Genomic DNA, 20,203 nt, shown 5'->3' on the forward strand with positions numbered 1-20,203 from the left:
ACCTTGCTGCTCTGCAAGCACCATGGTCTTGTRGTGGATGCCAGCTTCAACTGGAAGCCAGTAGAGGAGCGGGGTGACATGGGAGAACTTTGGAAGGTTGAACACAGGTGGGCTGCAGTGTTCTGGATAAGTTGCAGGGGTTTGATGGCACAAGCAGGGAGCCCAGCCAACAAAGAGTTGCAGTTGTCTAGACTGGAGATGACAAAAGCCTGGATTAGGACCTGCGCTGCTTCCTGTGTGAGGAAGGGTCGTACTCTACGGATGTTGTAGAGCATGAACCTGCAGGAGCGAGTCACTGCTTTGATGTTTGCAGAGAATGTCAGGGTGTTGTCCACAAGGTTCTTTGCACTTTGGGAGGTGGACACCTTGGAGTTGTCAACCATGATGGTTGTGTCACAAACTGCAATGCTGCTGGGTTTTTCACGCTCAACAGTTTCCCGTGTGTATCAAGAATGGTCCACCACCCAAAGGACATCCAGCCAACTTGACACAACTGTGGGAAGTATTGGAGTCAACATGGGCCAGCATCCCTGTGGAATGTTTCGACACCTTGTAAAGTCCATGCCCAGGCGAATTGAGGCTGTTCTGAGGGCAATGTTTTGTACACTCAGTGTACACTTAAATATAAATAAATATACCTACACATACCCACACACTAACAAACATCTACTGTACACATCAAAATAGTTTAGTCAGGTTTGTCTGATGACTTGACTTTCTATAGCTGACTCATTTACCCACATCATATTTATTTTATGATGATGGATTTAATAGATACAGCAACATCCCTCAGTGTCTTTGGGGAGGTGACAAAACATTTTTTGAGAGGAAACTATCTCATTTGCCTCACATCTTAATTAAACTTGCAATAAACAAATTGTAGACTTTGAAAAACATTACTCTGGTTGAAAATGAGCAGAAACAAATGTTTACAGAGCAAAAAGGGAAGATTTTAACAGTGCTAAAACATGAGTATAACACCTTACTACGATCTAATTTATAATGCATCACACAAGAGTAACATATTATTCTGAAGGGGAACATGATAGTAGACTTTTGGCTGCAAGGCTTAAGCAAAATGAAGCCTTTTCTTGTATCAATACAATTCAAACACCATCTGCAAAGATGTCACATGAACCAGTAGAAAATAATGATTAGTTTAGGGAATTTTATTCCCAATTATATATGTMAGAGGATGACCCTGATCATAGTAAGATGACACATTTCTTAACATTGGACCATCCCAAACTCCATCTGAATTCCATGATTCCCCATTTGGTCTTAAAGAACTCGGGAGCGCATTAACATCTATAAGAAGAGGCAAATCACCAGGGCTTGATGGTTTTCCTTCTGAGACGTTTCTTGAAATATGGGATATTGTCGGGACACTAATTCTTGGTTCCATCAGTCATGCATTAAAACATGGTGAATTCCATAGAGACCAAAACACATCACTGATTACAGTTTTGCTAACAAAGGGCAAATCTCCCCTAGACTGTAAAATGTATAGGCCCTTAAGCTTTATCACACCTGAGCTCAAGCTGTTTGCAAAAGGTACTTGCCATAGATTGGAACTGCTTGTAGGAAATCTAATTAACGGTGATCAAACTGGGTTTATAAAGGGTTGTTCAGCTTCTGACAATATTAGACATCTATATTCCATATCATATATATGAGTCAGACAATGACCCAGTCCCTGCTGCATTTTTTAGTTTGGATGCAGAAAAAGCCTTTGATATGATATAATGGAACTATCTGTGGTTTGTTTTGGAGTCCKTTGGTTTTGGTAAAGGATTTACCTCCATGTTAAAAACATTGTATTCTGCACCCAAAGCAGTTGTAACCAGACAGGAAACATTTCATCCAAGCCTTGACGTTTACAACGTTCCTCAAAACAAGGATGTCCATTATCACCAATGCTCTTTGCCCTGTCTTTAGAGCCCCTTTCTCAAGTGATCAGATTGGACCCACTTATTTCACTCATCAATATTAAAAAGGTTTGCAGCATAAAGTGTCACTAYGTCGATGACACTATTGTGTTTCTCAGACAGCCCAAATTCCCTTTGACAGATTCTGAWTTTTTTTTCTGGATATAAAATGGGCTGACCCCAATTAGTCCACTGGTCAATTGTTTGGTCGATAGGCTGTTGGTCAACCAAGATTATTTCTGTAGAGCAGTTGCAAATATATATATTTTTTTATAGGCACACAAGACACCTGTTTTATTCGCACCCATCTCAGTTGACTAATCCATTGCGGAGGCCCGGGGGATGGCACAGTCCAAGAAGAAGGGGAGTGTGGCTAAAATGCACAATGCGCTCTCTCCTGCAAATTTGTGCACAGTCATTGTTTCATAACTAAATTGTATACATTGTTTGTGTATTTCAATTCCCCATTGCAGTAGTACATTTACCGTTAATTGCTATAATTTCTAATCTACAATGTTTGTTTGGTTACGGTAATTTATGTTAATACATTCAATAGCCTATATTATTATTCCAGTCTTTTACGTTCTCATTATCGGACACGTTGTTTGCAGAGCGCACAACCTATGCTATACTTGTGAGAAACAAGTTTAGTTTATTTCATTCCATTCACAGGTTTTGTCAATTTAGTCATTGTCTTCTGTTTGGAGCGCTCCTGTCAATGTTGAGTAAGGACGTGCACCTGATTAAGCATAAAACTAGGCCTATGGGCTGCGGCAAATGTAGACATATGAATGGGCCTATTTATGGATCTGATAGTATTTCTGATTGGCTTAAAGCACCACCACTAATGAGCTATGGAGCTTCTCAAAGCAATGTTTCCTTCACCTCAAACAGCAAGCAAACAAAGTCTGTTTTTACATCCCCTGAAAAAGACAATAGTTCTTCAATGTATTTGAAAAAAAAAAATCCAGCTCWCTCCCTTTAGATAACAACTCAGCGTGAAAGGTTAAAATGTCATTCTCTGATCCAGTGGAAACGTGATAAAATAGGCCTACCTGATTACTTCTTATCCCTTGCTCTAATAGCCTACAGCTGTGTCTGTCTCAAGCTCATTGGCTCAAGAGACTCTAAGGGCCCCAAATATTTTATACAATGTCGCAACTTTGCTAGCACGGGCTTCGGGCTGGACCCATTAGTTAATATACTGGACAAAAATATAACTGCAATATGCAACAATTTCAAAGATTTTACTGAGTTACAGTTCATATAAGGAAATCAGTCAATTTAAATAAATTCATTAGGCCCTAATCTATGGTTTTCACATGACTGGGCAGGGAGGCAGCCATGGGTGGAGCCGGGCCCAGCCAATCAGAATTAGTTTTTCCCCGCAAAAGGGCTTTATTACAGACATAAATATTCATTTACATTTACATTTAAGTCATTTAGCAGACGCTCTTATCCAGAGCGACTTACATATTCCTCAGACTATCCCACAGGTGAAGAAGCCGGATGTTGAGGTCCTGGGCTGGCATGGTCTGCGTTTGTAAGGCTGGTTGGACGTGATGCAAAATTCTCTAAAACAACGTTGGAGGCAGTTTATGGTAGAGAAATTAGCATTAAATTCTCTGGCAACAGCTCTGGTGGACATTCCTGCAGTCAGCATGGTGGATGGATGATCTTGGCAAAGGAGAAATGCTCTGGTCTAAGGCACTGCATATTAACTCCTACACAATTAAGCTTTTTTTGCAGTAAAATTATACATCAAATTGGACTTTGGAACCGGAATGGAGAAATAGTTAAATACTGTCAGAGGTTTTTTTAGCATCATAAATGCTGATACGATTTAAAACACACGTTTCAARAAACAAATAAAGCAACACCTCACGGCACAACGCCTCACCCCTATRTGACCTACTTGTTGTACTGACATGTATGTGTAACTGATAGACGCACACACTACATGTTAATGTTTTTAAACGTATGTAAATTGTTAAGACTTGTCTGTAATGTATTTTTCCCTATGTGTCGGACCCAATTAAGACTAGATGTCGCCATTGGCGTTGGATAATGTGGATCCAAATAAATCACATCAAAAATATGCATCCAAGCCGAACGGAAGTCTTATCAGAAACATGTTGGTCGTTTTCACATGTTTCTATTTCCTTACAACCGGTCAAACGGGTGTCATTTGGAAATTTTGCACAGAAAATCTTTTTGATTTAGCATTTTCTTCCTGGTCTTTGCTCAGCGAAAGAAGCAGAGATGTCAGTGAAAAATTCACCCATTGAAACATTAATTCCATCATTTATGACATTCTGTTGAGCAAGGGTTTATTTCGTCTTCTAGAGCAACATATCAAAATCAAGTTTAGGTCACACACATTTTTAGCAGATGTTATTGTGGGTGTTGCGAAATTATTGTAATATGACAGGAGACAAGATACATGTATATCATTATACGTTGACTAACAAATACCCTACCAAAATGTCGGAAATGATATGTTTCTGCTTATCTAAATTAGGCAAAAAAAAAAAAATGCAGCCCCTGTCAAAATCGTTTCGACACCTTTTCATATTTGCGGGTTAGGGTCGGGTGCAGGCCTCCGATTTCCACTTTATCACATATAGTCGGGCGGTTGCAGATAAGTTATTAGCATTTGGGGGTGCGGGTGAACAAACAGCTGAACCACACACAACCAGCGAGCGTACCCTTTTCATTTAACCACACCCTTTGAGCTATGACGCCGTTTCTCTTCTGYGTAAACGGAAGTGAACAATGAACATTTCCACGTTAGCGTTTTTTATTGTTATTTAGACGGTTATTAACACCATGGAACTCAAACTATGATACATTTAACCGCACAGCATCACATACTTAGCCCATGTAGTCTTTAATTCGCGTTGGATAGAGGACTTGGTTGATGTATGTTATCTAGCTAGGTAACGCTAGCTAGCTGCTAACTTTAGCTAACAATGGCTAACTGTATGGTTTTTCACACTCAAATAGCATCTATCATGGAGGTGCTAGCGAATGCRGCCGTGGCAGAGATTTGTAAACTCGTAGACGACGACTATGCAGAGTTTCGTTTGGAAATAACTCAAAGCCAGAAAGAAAACAGGGGATTGCGGAGGAAACTACAGCTACTGGAACTGAAGGTGGCACGGGAGCGCATACTACCCAGTCGTCCCAGCAGTGTCAAGATCCTTGACCGATACAGAAGCATAGCAAGAGGTAAAGTTACGTTTCCTGTCGCAGTTCATATATAGTTTAGTGCCAGTCTCCCCTTTCCTCTCTGCACACGTGTTTATATGTGTTACCCAGAATTGGGTCTTGGTCAGTTTTTTAATAGTGTGCAGTAATTCCTCTGATTTACTTATCTTGTGCAAAGACATATCATATTCTAGCCAGATATTTGATTTACTGCATTTCCTATTATTTACTCAATGAAAACAATGATGCATGGAACATCATACATCAATCGATAAATAGTATATTAAGAAGTTATGAGAAGTTACCTTACATCCTTGCCACATCTTGTCAAAACTGTCAATAGTGTACAATATACCAATTAGCATTGACAGTAGCTAACCAGTACCTCTTTTCCCCCAATCACACTCTCAGGTGAAGGACATCTCACTGGAGGCCACAGGAGTGTTGTGAAGCCAACAGGACAAAATAGATGGAGAGATGACCAACCAATCACTGTTGATGAGGGGAATGGAACCTCAACCCATCATGTTATTGTGATAGAGGTTAGTGTAATAGTGTTGCATAAAAAATTAGTTACTTTGTAAATCAAATGTGGCCAGTTTATTTCATAAAGGCATTCTTACATCCTTATTTATCTGCCATAGGGGAGCTTGTGAGACTTCCCAATGACATTGTTATCAAATTCTTAAGGGTCAGTAGCCTACATTGGGTGTACAATTTTCAATTACAGCATTATTTAATCTGCAGTTATTCTTCTGCTATTTATTCTGTTGCCAATAATATTTACACTGAACAAAAATATAAATGCAAAACAAACTGTTAGTCCCATGTTTCATGAGCTGAAATAAATGATCCCTGAAATTTCTCTCAAATTTTGGGCACATATTTGTGTAGATCCCTGTTAGTAAGCATTTCTCTTTTGCCAAGGTAATCCATCCACTTGACAGGTATGGCATATTGAAATAAATTCATTAGGTCCTAATCTATGGATTTCACGACTGGAAATACAGATCTGGTCACAGATACCGCAACAACAAAAAAATGGGCCTCAGGATCTCATGACAAAATCTTTGTGCATTCAAATTGCCATCAATAAAATGCAATTGGTGTTCGTTGTCCGTAGATTATGCCTGCCTGCCCATACCATAACCCCACCATGGGGCACTTTGTTCACAACATTGACAGCAAACCGCTCRCCTYACGACGCCATACACATGGTCTGCGGTTGTGAGGCTGGTTGGACGTACTGCCAAATTCACTAAAACAACGTTGGAGGTGGTTTATGGTAGAGAAATTAACATTTAATTCTCTGGCAACAGCTCTGGTGGACATTCCTGCAGTCAGCATGCCAATTGCRTACTCCCTCAAACCTTGAGTCATCTGTGCCATTGTGTGACAACTGCACATTTTAGTGGCCTTTTATTGTCCCCGGCACAAGGTGAACCCGTGCAATGACACCTGTCAAGAGGATGGATTATTTTGCCAAAGGAGAAATGCTCACTAACAGGGATGTAAACACATTTGAGAGAGATAAGCTTTGTGTGTATGGAACATTTCTGGGATCTTTTATTTCAGCTCATGGAACATAGGACCACCACTTTCATTGTTGCTTTTATATTTTTGTTCAGTGTATATATATCAGTACACTCAAAACAACCTATTACAAAAATTATATTCAATCAAATAAGCCACATGTAGGAAATAAGGCATAGCAATTTTTGTTAACCAAATTCGACACACATTGAACTCCAAATAAAAACTCCACACTTAGTGATCAAAAAAAAGAAACGCCACCTGCTGGAGAAGATATTGTATGCCCCTTTCGCGTCGCCTCTTCCTCTCTACTTCAAGTCGCCATGAAGCCGTCAGATACATTGTAGGAGGCACTATTTGTCAAGCAATCATTAGTGTGTTTTTGTTTGACCCACGCAAATGTGGCCAAATACGTGGCTGAAAAAGGAACTAAGTTTGCGATATTTCAAAGGTACAAAATGTAAAGTGATGTGAGAYGTCTAATTGTAGACGCGTTATGTTTCCAGTTTGAGTGTGTGATATGGGGTTATATAAAAGTTTATTTTGACAGACTTTTATAAACAATAGCAGCTATTTGGACACTGCCATGTTGATCTGGGCCTTGTGGTTGGAAAACCACTACAGTGCCTGACTTTTGGCTGTGGCAGATGCACCTCCCGATTTCACTCCTCGGCTTACGTCTAGTGGGTTTCTTACCACTCAGAACTGTTTAATTAGAACTACAACTCCCACCAGCTGTACAAGTCTTTGTCTTTCAACAGTTTGCCGGTCTACACATTTTTTTGTTGTTGCCTTTTTAAAAAGTACTGGCTGGCAACGTTCAGTAAAAAGGTTCCAGTGTAATCTAATATAAAATACATAAAACTGACTAACTACAGGGTTTTATTGTCCTGCGAGTCCTCAACTCGCGCAAGCATGCTCAGTTGTAGTTCAAATGAGACTAACTTTCGCCAATGTGTCTTACTTCTTGAGCGTCATGTTTTCGGATTTGATCAAATGAATACGAATATCATTTTATTAGTCTTAGGACCGCGTTTTCATGAATTTGATAAGCTTGAAGCCCGTTCAAAAACCATATGGGACTGGAAACAGGAAGTAGGCAGGACTATCATAATAACCTCTCTTCTTGTGTCAGTCTGCAGATGCTGCAGGTCCTGGGGTCAAGCTGGAAAGGTCTGAAGGAGAGGAGGACCCACAACACAGCAGCGACAACCAGACTGGAGTGCCCCCTGTAGCCACGGAGGACCTCACCACCACCCCAGTGCAGCCCAGGAGCCGACGCAGCATCATGGAGGTCAGTGGAGCGCCGAACACCGTCCTCAAGTCAGAGACGGATACAAAGACTTTAACGGTGCTGGAGCGACTGGGCTGTCCTCTCCCCCGCTCAGAGTATTTACTTCACGGTAACCTGAGCCCGAGGTCGGTTCTGTCCCACCGGGACTCAGGTGACGCGTTACAGACTGGCAATGATCCATCCTGCTCATATGTTACAGAGACGATACCTGGTGACATGCCTGTGGGTCTAGATAAACAGACTAATCAAATGAGAGGGAACTGGAACCGGTGCAGTAGTAGTGTATACTCTGAAGGGTGCCTAGATAAGAACGGGGAGGGTCTGGTCGTAGATGAGATGACTGTGAAAGTGGAGGGCGATGCTCCTCTGACATGGAATCCAGACGAAACTCACTTAGGAGAACGACACTCACAGGGCAACACCGGTGAATTCTTAGACTACAGGGAAAGCTTAGAGACAAATCTAAATGTTGCTACCTACTCCCCTTTACACATGTTMAGGGAWYGCAACCCAGTGTCCAAGTTGATGGGGCCTTCTGATTTGCATGGCCGCGTCCTTTTTGATCAGGTATTGAACTCAAACGACAGGGCTAGAGCCCAGGCTCAGGGAGGGGCCGCAACGTCAGGCAATGGTAAAGCGAAACGGTTCCTCTGCATGTTCTGTAACAAAGGCTTCAGCTGCATCCAGAAGGTGGAGATGCACCAGAGGGTCCACACAGGGGAGAAACCCTTCAGCTGTACCCAGTGTCATATGCGCTTCGCTGAGGCTGGAAACATGAAGAGGCACCAGAGGGTCCACACAGGGGAGAAACCTTTCAGCTGCCACCTTTGCCGGGCCAGTTTCTCCCACTCATTCAACCTGAAAAGGCACCAGCGGGTCCACACAGGGGAGAACCCTACAGCGGCCCCCAGTGTGAGAAGAGGTTCTCCCACCAGCACCAGCTGAAGATGCACCTGAAGGTCCACACGGGAGAGAGGCCCTTTGCCTGTACGCACTGCGGGAAGAGGTTTTCAGAGGAGATACCTCAGGATACACCAGCAGAAAAACCATCCCACTCGATAGCTTCTGACGTTTAGATCAAACCCTGCATTAAAGACAAAGTATAATTTTCATTGTTGTCAACAGAAAATATCCAGATACATTTGGAATAACGAGAGTAACAGATTTCAGTGTTGAATATTCCTGGGTAGAATATTGCATCCAGACATTGTGATAAGGAATATACACTGAGTGTACAAAACATGAAACACCTGCTCTTTCCATGACAGACTGACCAGGTGAATCCAAGTGAAAACTACGATCCTTTATTAATATCACTTGTTAAAATCATTTCAATCAGTGTAGATGAAGAGGAGGAGACATGTTAAAGAAGGATTTTTAAGCCTTGAGACAATTGAGACATGGATTGTGCATGTGGGCCATTCAGAGGGTGAACGGGTACGACAAAAGATTTAAGTGACTTTGAACGGGGTATAGTCGTATGTGCCAGGTGCACCGCATTGAGTGTGTCAAGAACTGCAACGCTGCTGGGTACGACAAAAGATGCTCAACAGTTTTATGCTAAACAGTTTCCTGTATATGGGAAGCATTGGAGTCAACATGGGACAGCGTCCCTGTGGAACGCTTTCGACACCTTTTAGACTCCATTCCCCGACGAATTGAGGCTGTTCTGAGGGCAAAATGGGGGGGGGGGGGGGGGTGCAACTCTATATTACGAAGGTGTTCCTAATGTTTTGTACACTTAATGTATATGCCTAAAGTCTGTTACATAGTGTTTTTACAGTGTAGCCTATATGATGTTCAGTTTCATTACTTCCATTCAACTACTTAATTTGAATAAGTTCATGCGGACATGTGTATGTGTGGTTTTCATGTGGTGTATTTAAAACTTCTTTGTTTAATAAACACAAAATGGGACTTTTCATTATAAGACTTTCATTGAAACTCTTTAGTATACATCTGATTTCTCCATATACCGACAGCAGTTATAACCAATATACACTTACTAAATATACCTACACATACTCACACACTAACAAGCATGTCAAAATTGTTTAGTCTGGTTTGTCTGACTTATCATAGCTGACTCAGTTATCCACAACATAATTATGTCCACCATGATGGGTTTAACAACAATGTAGTCATTCTGTAACTACAGTATAGGACTCAAACAGTGGGGATGGGTAAACACTCCATGTTGAAAGTGTGTTTATCTGTGTGTGCGTACCTGAGGGAGTCWATGTCTGTGTAATTTGTATCACCTCTCTCTTCCAGGAGGAGGAGGGTCTGGGGAACCGTGAGGGGACCATGTTCATGGAGKACAACCAGACTACACCTCCTGAACCCACAGAGGAACCAGCTGAGCAACACAGGACCACACACAGTCTCMCTGAGGTGAGCCCACTGTAAACTACTGTCTGAATGGTATTAGGTCAGGTCCCGTATTCACAAAGCCTCTCCATAGCAGGTGGCTCATATCATATTTCTTGATCCAACATTCTCTCACTGTATCTCTTAGTCAGTAGACATGGAGGATGGGATGCCTGATCTGCTGCTGGTCAAAGAGGAGACAATAGAAGATGGACCAGAGAGCATTGACCTGCTGAGTGGACTAAAGATGGRTGGGCAAGGTAAGGGAGAAATACATATAGCACATTGTCTTCCGCCAGGTGGTGTCACTCCTACGAGACGCTAGTTCCTCATAGTACCATTTTCAATCCAAGTACCAATCCCATTTAGCAAACTCCAGAAAGTGCTGTGGTCAGATGACATGAAAATAGAGCTCTTTGGCCACGCACACCAGCGGTGGGTTTGGTGTCGAAAAGCAGAAGCATATGATGGTGGATCTTTGATGTTATGGGGGTATTTAGCTTCCTTTGGTCCTGGGGCCCTGGTTAAGGTCAACAGCATCATGAACCTTAAGAAGTTCCAGGACATTTTTTGCCAAAAACCTTGTTGCTTCTGCCAAGATCTGTAAGTGGATCTTCCAGCAAGACAATAACCTCAAGCACACATGAAAATCCACAAAGAAATGGTTAATTGACCACAAAATCAACATTTTGCAGTGGCCATTTCAGTCTCCGGACTTCAACCCGATTGAAAACKTGTGGTTTGGTTTGAATTGAAGAGGGCAGTCCATAAGCACAGATGAAGGATATCAAGGATCTGGAAAGATTATGCATGGAGGAATGGTCTAAGATCATTCCCAATGTGTTCTCCAATCTCATAAAACATTTTGGAAAAAATCTCTGTCGTTATCCTCGCAMGGGGAGGGTGCTGGAGTATTGAAAACGGGTGCCAATAACTTTGACACCTAGAATATTTTTTTWAATTACTTGTAAACAAAGTAATTTTTGAGCATATAATATAGCTCGGTATTTTTTATTATATAGTMTTTTTTGCTTATATTTATAAAGGGTGCCAATAATGAGGTGACTGTACTTATTAGAACATCATATTGGATGTTCACAAAAGAAAAATTCATTCAAGGTTTATAACAAGATGTCCATTCAATAGTACATGACATCAGAAAAACAATAGCATAGCAACGGACGCTTTGGTTCGTAATGAACCAAAGCGTCCGTTGCTATGCTATTGTAGGCCGGTCAAACATTTTCAAGTTCGAGTAACAGTCCTAGCAACGGAAGCTAGAACTCATGGAATCCCAGTGTGATGCTGCGGGACACTATTTGGCATGACATGTTCACCCATACAATAATTGTTTTCTTTTGTGGTTTAATAAAATGTCAATTCAATAATGATTTACAGCAGAAAAACATCTCTACCATATGGCTCAAATGTAAGACGATTTACTCAGAATTTAGCATAATTAGAGTGAATAGAATGCCATCACGGCTATGGTCAAAAAGTAGTCACTGCTAATAGATATACCTCAATGTGAATAGTGATGCGCCTGGCTATTCATTTTACTTAATTCATAAAATGAAATCAATACAACTTATGTTTACATACAAAAAGACGCATTATAATGTATGAACTTGACCAGGTAATTGACTTAAAATCTCCATATGTAGGGTAATTTTTTTAACCTCTTCCTGCAGGTGGTTGGCTGGAGGCTAACAGAGGAGACTGGGTGGCCATCTTGGATTCCCAAACTCAGACGGGTGCAGCMAAGGGCCCAGGGGACAACATCACTGAGCAGGCCAGGACCAGAGGCAACATAGTGGAGGATAGTGGATGGGACAGCGTCCTCAACTCTGGGCTGGTGAACAACAATGTTAACCACAACCAGAAACCGACAGTGGAACACAAAACAACATACGCACTTAGTCTCCATGACAACAGACTAGCTGAGACCAGGGCGAGGTGTAGATTTGGTTCACGGGGACAGAGAGGTGTCCGTATGCAGCTGGAGAGAACAGACACAGACTCGGCTAGCGATGCTCCCTCCTGCTCCTATAGTTGTGATTCAGAGAGACTGATGGCGCCTCAGGTTACCCCCCTAACAGATGCTGCCTTCAGCCTGCCTTCTATAGGATCTATCAACTGGAATATGGACCCTGCGACAACACAGACACTTCCTGGCCTTCATCCTCCTCACACTCTCCTAATGTTAAACCAGACCTCAGGCAATAGTGCCTCAACACTAAATGGCTACACAAGCCCACTGACAAATGACAGTAGTAGTATTAATGCTGTCAGTCGATCTGGTGGAAAAGAGAAGCGCTTCCCGTGTCCTTTCTGTGGGAAAGCCTTCAGTTTCCCTAAACAGGTGCAGATCCACCAGAGGGTCCACACAGGGGTAAAACCCTTCAGCTGTACCCAGTGTCACATGTGCTTCGCTCAAACTGGTGACCTGAAGAGGCACCAGAGGGTTCACACAGGGGAGAAACCCTACAGCTGCCCCCAGTGTGAGAAGAGGTTCTCGCGCAAGCACCAGCTGAATAGGCACCTGAAGGTTCATACGGGAGAGAGGCCATTCGCCTGTACGCAATGCAGGAAGAGGTTCTCAGAGAGGAGCAACCTCAGGATACACCAGCAGAAAGACCATTCCACTCTATGACATAGAAAGGAACCATATCACCCGATACCTTCTGAGGTTTAGATCAAACCCTGCATTAAAGAGAAAGAATAATTGTCATTGTTGTCAGCAGAAAAGATCCACATGCATTTGGAATGACAGATTTCAGTGTTGAATATTGCATCCAGACATTGTGATATACACTGAGTGTACAAAACATTTAAGAACACCTTCCAAATATTTATTTGCACCCCCCATTTTGCCCTCAAAACAGCCTCAATACGTAGGGGCATGGACTTTACAAGGTGTCAAGCGTTCCACAGGGATGCTGGCCCATATTGACTCCAATGCTTCCCACAGTTGTCAAATTGTCTGTTCTTTGGCTGGTGGACCATTCTTGACACATATGGGAAACTGTTGAGCGTGAAAAACCCAGTAGCATTGCAGTTCTTGATATAAACTGTTCCGCCCGGCACCTACTACGATACCCCGTTCAAAAGCACTTAAATCTTTTGTCTTGCCCATTCACCCTCTGAATGGCCCACATACACGATCCATGACTCAACTGTCTCAAGGCAAAAAATCCTCCTTTAACCAGTCTCCTCCCATTCATCTACGCTGATTTAAGTGACGACAATAAGAGATATTTCTTTCACCTAGTTAGTCTGTCATGGAAAGAGCAGGTGTTCATAATGTTTTGTACAGTGTATAAGTCATTTATACACTGAACAAAAATATAAAACGCAACATGCAACAATTTCAAAGATTTTACTGAGTTACAGAAATCAGTCAATTGAAGTAAATTAATTAGGCCCTAATCTATGGATTTCACATGACTGGGCAGGGGTGCAGCCATGGAGGGACCTTGGAGGGCATAGGCCCAGCCAGTCAGAATTCGTTTTTCCACACAAAAGGGCTTTATTACATACAGAAATACTCCTCAGCACACCCTCAGACTATCCCGCAGGTGAAGAAGCCGGATGTCGAGGTCCTGGGCTAGCATGGCTACACGTGGTCTGCGGTTGTGAGGCCGGTTGGACGTACTGCCAAATCTTCTAAAACGGAGGAGGCAGCTTATAATAGAGAAATGAACATTCAATTATCTGGCAACAGCTCTGCTGGATATTTCTGCAGTCAGCATGCCAATTGCACGCTCCCTCAACTTGAGACATCTGTGGCAGTGTTGTGTGACAAAACTGCACATTTTAGAGTGGCCTTTTATTGRCCCCAGCACAAGGTGCACCTGTGTAATGATCATGCTGTTTAATCAGTTTCTTGATTATCTTGGCTAAGGAGAAATGCTCACTAACAGGGACGTAAACAAATGTATGCACAGAATGAGAGAAATAAGCTTTTTGTGTGTATGGAAAATCTCTGGGATATTTKATTTCAGCTCATGAGATATGGGACCAACACTTTACATGTTGTGTTTATATTTTTGTTCAGTGTACATAAACTCAGCAAAAAAAAAAGTATTTTTCAGGACCCTGTCTTCCAAAGATATTTAGATTTTTACGAATTAACTTCACAGATCTTCATTGTGAAGGGTTTAAACACTGTTTCCCATGCTTGTTCAATGAACCATTAACAATGAATGAACATACAGCTTACAGACGGTAGGCAATTAAGGTCACAGTTATGAAAACTTAGGACACTAAAGAGGCCTTTCTACTGACACTGAAAAACAAAAGAAAGATGCCCAGGGTCCCTGCTCATCTGCATGAACATGCCTTAGGCATGCTGCAAGGAGGCATGAGGACTGCAGATGTGGCCAGGGCAATAAATTGCATTGTCCGTACTGCGAGACGCCTAAGACAGCGCTACAGGGAGACAGGACGGACAGCTGATCGTCCTCGCAATGGCAGACCACGTGTAACAACACCTGCACAGGATCGGAACATCACACCTGCGGGACAGGTACAGGATGGCAACAACTGCCCGAGTTACACCAGGAATGCACAATCCCTCCACCAGTGCTCAGACTGTCCGCAATAGGCTGAGAGATGCCCGACAGCGCTTGTAGGCCTGTTGTAAGGCAGGTCCTCACCAGACATCACCGGCAACAACGGGCACAAACCCACCGCCGCTGGACCAGACAGGACTGGCAAAAAGTGCTCTTCACTGACGAGTCGCGGTTTTGTCTCACCAGGGGTGATGGTCGGATTCGCGTTTATCTTCGAAGGAATGAGCGTTACATCGAGGCCTGTACTCTGGAGCGGGATCGAGGTGGAGGGTCCGTCATGGTCTGGGGCGGTGTGTCACAGCATCATCGGACTGAGCTTGTTGTCATTGCAGGCAATCTCAACGCTGTGCGTGACAAGGAAGACATCCTCCTCCCTCATGTGGTACCCTTCCTGCAGGCTCATCCTGACATGACCCTCCAGCATGACAATGCCACCAGCCATACTGCTCGTTCTGTGCGTGATTTCCTGCAAGACAGGAATGTCAGTGTTCTGCCATGGCCAGCGAAGAGCCCGGATCTCAATCCCATTGAGCACGTCTGGGACCTGTTGGATCGGAGGGTGAGGGCTAGGGCCATTCCCCCCAGAAATATCCGGGAACTTGCAGGTGCCTTGGTGGAAGAGTGGGGTAACATCTCACAGCAAGAACTGGCAAATCTGGTGCAATCCATGAGGAGGAGATGCACTGCAGTAGTTAATGTAGCTGGTGGCCACACCAGATACTGAATGTTACTTTTGATTTTGACCCCCCCTTTGTTCAGGAACACACTATTCCATTTCTGTTAGTCACATGTCTGTGGAACTTGTTCAGTTTGTCTCAGTTGTTGAATCTTATGTTCATACAAATATTTACACATGTTAAGTTTGCTGAAAATAAACGCAGTTGACAGTGAGAGGATGTTTCTTTTTTTGCTGAGTTTATGATGTTCACAAATGCCTGTTACATTACTTCCATTCAACTAATTTTATCCCCATGACACTTTTAATGAGAAAATGTTTATCAAGTTCATGCAGATGTTTAGTTGAGATGTGTATTTGTGGTTTTCATATGGTGTATTTAACACTTAGTGTTTAATAAACACAAAATGCTGTTTGAAGTAAATGCCTATAAAGTAGCTTCAGGTCTTGTGATGACTGAGGTGAAATATTAAACATGAACTAAAGTGCACCTGTATTTGATATTGCAGACTGACTGGTCTCTACAAACTGGACCAGAGTATACGACCTGTTTACTTCTGTTTAGGAGGGTAGTTAACCAAAGGTTAATGAGGGGTATGTGGTTAACTTGTCATTTGAAACAGGCTTGTAAATACCCGTGTTCATATTTACCTTAGAGGGGATGTAGATGGAATAAAGTACTTATTTTATTATATTCTACTCTGTTCTCGCTAACACACTGTTCTTCCTAAAGAAGTCTGCTCCTCCGAGCTTGAAAGATACTGATCACGAATAGGAGATTTGATATGCAACGTAATAAGCCTTCCCGTAGCTCAAAAAACAATGCGCGTCACCTTTTCATTTAGCCACACCCTTTGAGTTATGACGCCAACCAATAAGATCCTTTCTCTTAAGTGTAAACGGAAGTGAACAGTGACCAACAATAATTTCCACGTTAGTGCTTTTGTTGTTATTTAGACGTTTATTAACATCATGTTGGAACTCAAAATATGACAAATTKAACAGCACAGCATCACATACTTACCCCATGTAGACTTTAATTCGCGTTGGAGACTGGACTTGGTTGATCGATGTTATCTAGGTAAGGCTAGGTAGCTAGCTGCTAACAATCATGGCTAAYTGTRTGGKTTTTCACACTCAAATAGCCTCCATCATGGAGGTKCTAGCGAATGCAGCCGTGGCWGASATCTGTAAACTCGTAGACGACGACTATGCAGTGTTTCGTTTGGAAATAACTCAAAGCCAGAAAGAAAACAGGGCATTGCGGAGGAAACTACAGCTATTGGAACTGAAGCTGGCACGGGAGCGCGTCCTCGCCTGTCGTCCTAGTTGTGACAAGATCGTCGACCAACACSGAGGAATGTCAAGAGGTACATGTTGAAGGAGGCGGAGGCTGCGTCGCCTTTCATATATAGCTCAGTGCCTGTCGCCCGTTTCCCATCTGCACACGTGTTYAGATGTGTTACCCAGAATTGGGTTTTGGTCAGTTTTTGGATAAAAAGTAATAAGTCCCCTGATTCCCCTGATTAATTAGACACAAAATCATATTCTAACTAGATTCTTGATTGACTGATTTTCCTATTATTTAGTCAATGAAAACAAGATGCATAGAACATAATACCTCGATCAATAAACAGTATATCAAGAAATTGAGAAGTATTAGCTTACATCCTTGCCAATTCTAGACCGTGTAAATAAATATACAGCTGAGCACTGACAGTACCTAACCTAACCACCTTTTTCCCCCGAATGACTCTCTTAGGTGAAAGACATCACACTGGAGGCCACAGGATCTCTGTGAAGCCAGCGGGACACAATACATGGAGAGATGACCAACCAATCACTGTTGATGAGGGGAGTGGAACCTCAACCCAGCATGTTATCATGATAGAGGTTAGTGTAATTGTGTTGCATAAAAAATTACAGTTACTTTGTACATCAAATGTGACCAGTTTATTTCAGAAAGGCTCCCCTCAGCTATTAACTTGTTTACATGTACAGTCAACAAAAAAAAGTTACAAAGAAACAAATGTGAACAAATATTTGTATAGATTTTTAAAAATTATATGTGCACTGTAGTGGCCATTAGGACTCAGTTGGTAGTAAATATGAACAGAGGACTTTTATTAACAAGCTCTTATTTAATCTGTAAAGAACATATGAATACTCACCAAACTATTCTTGAGAGTATAAACAGCTATTAGAAACAATTTGATTTTAATTGCACACACTTACCATAAAATGTGCTTGTTGTGATGATAGCCATTTTGAAGAACCAAAAAAGACAGAATTATGAATGTGACACCCCCCACACGTGATATCATTGAAATTCCCAGAATGTCCTCTCAAATGTACAACAGGACCTGACACAGTGGCATGTATGGCCTTAGATCAAAAACKAATGTCCATTAGAGAGGGCAAAAAATGAATTGCTGAGTCTCAGGAGGATATGGGAGCTTGTGAGACTTCCCTACGACGTTGTTATCCAATTCAACTCATGTACCTGTAATAACCACCTCTCTACTTGTGTCAGTCTGCAGATGCAGAGGCTGCAGGTCCTGRAGGATCGTCTCTGGTCAAGCAGGAGAGGACTGAAGGAGACSACCCACAACACAGCAGAGACATCCAGACTGGAGCAGCGTYTAGAGCGCCCCCTGTAGCCACGGAGGACCTCACCGCCCAGCCCAGGATCCGACACAGCATCACGGAGGTCAGTGGAACGCAGAACGCCRTCCTCAAGTCAGAGACCGACACAAAGACTTTAACTGTAACACAAAGGCTCTTACACACAGCATCAGACCCAGAGAGACTGGGCTGTCCTCCTGCTTCTGGCTCAGAGTATTTACCGGTATTTCACCAGAGCCAGGGGACTGTTAATTCCCTTGGAGATGGTGATACGTTACACACTGGTGGTGATCTGTCTTGTTCTTACGGTACAGAGATGGACCCTGGCAACATGCCCTTGGGTTTAGAGACACAGACTGATCTGTCTARAGGGGACTGGAACCRGTACAGTAGTAGTGTATACTCTGAAGGGTGCCTAGATAATAAAGGGGAGGGTCTCGTCGTAGATAAAGTGACTGTGAAAGTGGAGGGCGACGTTCTACCCACATGGAATGCAGATAGTCACCTAGGAAACGGACACTTAGATTACAGGGAAAGCTTGGAGACAAATCCAAATGTGTGCACTTCCRATTTACACAGTCCCCTTTTCGATCAGGTATTGAACTCAAACGACAGGGCTRGAGCCCAGACTCAGGGTGGGGGAGCAACATCAGGCAGTAATAAAGAGAAACGGTTCCTCTGCATGTTCTGTAACAAAGGCTTCAGCTGTCTTCAGAGGGTGGAGATCCACCAGAGGTTTCACACAGGGGAGAAACCCTTCAGCTGTAYCCAGTGTCACATGCGCTTCGCCCAGGCTGGTGACCTGAAGAGGCACCAGAGGGTCCACACAGGGGAGAAACCATTTGGCTGCCACCTGTGCCGGGCCAGTTTCTCACACTCGTCTAACCTGAAGAGGCACCTGAAGGTCCACACAGGAGAGAGGCTGTACACACTCCGGAAAGAGGTTCTCAGAGAAGAGCTACCTCAGGATACACCAGCACAAAAAGCATTCACTCGATAACATAGATAGTATCCATTCTACTCGATAGCTTCTGACATTTACATCAAACCCTGCATTAAAGACAATTTTGAATAACAAGAGTAACAGATCTCTGTGTAGAATATTCCTGGGTAGAATATTGCATCCAGACATTGTGTGATATGTATAAGCCTAAAAAGTCTGTTACATATTGCGTTTGTACTGTGTAGGCTATATGATGTTCACAAATGCCTATTTCATTACTTCCATTTGACTACTCTTTTTTTCCAATACACTTTTCAATGAGAATATGATCGCAGTTTGAGTTAATGCAGATTTTTTGTTGATGCGTGTATGTGTGGTTTTCATAGTATATTTAGTACTTCTTTATGTTTAATAAASACATGGGAATTTTCATTGACTCTCTTTAGTATACATCACTTCTGATCTCACCCTATTCCAAATATACCTACACATACCCACATGCTAACAAACCTCTACTGTACATGTCATAATAGTTCAGTCATGTTTGTCTTTTGATGACTTTTTGTCTTATCATAGCTGACTYATATTTACCCACAACATCATATTTATGTCCACCATGATGGGTTTAACAACAATTAAGTCATTCTGTAACTACTCTATAGGACTCAAACATAGTGGGGATGGGTAAATGTTGAAAGTGTTTTATCTGTGTGTGCGTGTGTAACACAGGAGGCTGGTGAGAGGACGGCTCATAATGGCTGGAATGAAGTCAATGGAATGGTATCAACCACACCCATGTGTTTGATTCCATTCCATTTACTCCATTGCAGCCATTACTATAGCCTCCTCAATTCAGGTGCCACCAGCCGCCTCTGATGTGTACGTACCTGAGGGAGTKTATGTCTGTGTAATCTGTATCACCTCTCTCTTCCAGGAGGAGGGTCCAGAGGTACTTTTGGTGAAGGAGGAGGGTCTGGGGGTGCTGTGGTGAAGGAGGAGGGGTGTGGGGAGGGTCTGGGGAACCCTGAGGGGACCATGGTCATGGAGGAC

General features: G+C 42.7%; 3 protein-coding genes across 3 annotated transcripts in view; all 3 read left to right on the top strand.

Moving 5' to 3' along the window:
- LOC111971315 (uncharacterized) overlaps positions 1-20,203 on the top strand; it is a 244,714-nt gene that overhangs the window by 199,966 nt on the left and 24,545 nt on the right. Inside the window, exons 14-16 of the mRNA XM_070446023.1 lie at positions 10,240-10,359; positions 10,484-10,595; positions 12,027-12,986. Coding sequence (XP_070302124.1) covers positions 10,240-10,359; positions 10,484-10,595; positions 12,027-12,986 — 1,192 coding nt within the window. The remainder of the gene's footprint in view (positions 1-10,239; positions 10,360-10,483; positions 10,596-12,026; positions 12,987-20,203) is intronic.
- LOC112081225 (uncharacterized) lies at positions 4,643-9,644 on the top strand. The gene is made up of 3 exons (XM_024147455.2): positions 4,643-5,159; positions 5,550-5,680; positions 7,807-9,644. The coding sequence occupies exons 1-3, from the start codon at positions 4,901-4,903 to the stop codon at positions 8,908-8,910; spliced, it is 1,494 nt and encodes a 497-aa protein (XP_024003223.2). The 5' UTR covers positions 4,643-4,900; the 3' UTR covers positions 8,911-9,644.
- On the top strand, positions 16,445-19,583 carry LOC139028595 (uncharacterized). Its single transcript, XM_070446425.1, has 3 exons — positions 16,445-16,955; positions 17,348-17,478; positions 18,119-19,583. Exons 1-3 carry the CDS (start codon positions 16,697-16,699, stop codon positions 19,208-19,210), a joined length of 1,482 nt encoding a protein of 493 aa, XP_070302526.1. The 5' UTR covers positions 16,445-16,696; the 3' UTR covers positions 19,211-19,583.

Source organism: Salvelinus sp. IW2-2015, linkage group LG13 (genome assembly GCF_002910315.2).
Source record: "Salvelinus sp. IW2-2015 linkage group LG13, ASM291031v2, whole genome shotgun sequence".
Taxonomy (NCBI): Eukaryota; Metazoa; Chordata; class Actinopteri; order Salmoniformes; family Salmonidae; genus Salvelinus; species Salvelinus sp. IW2-2015.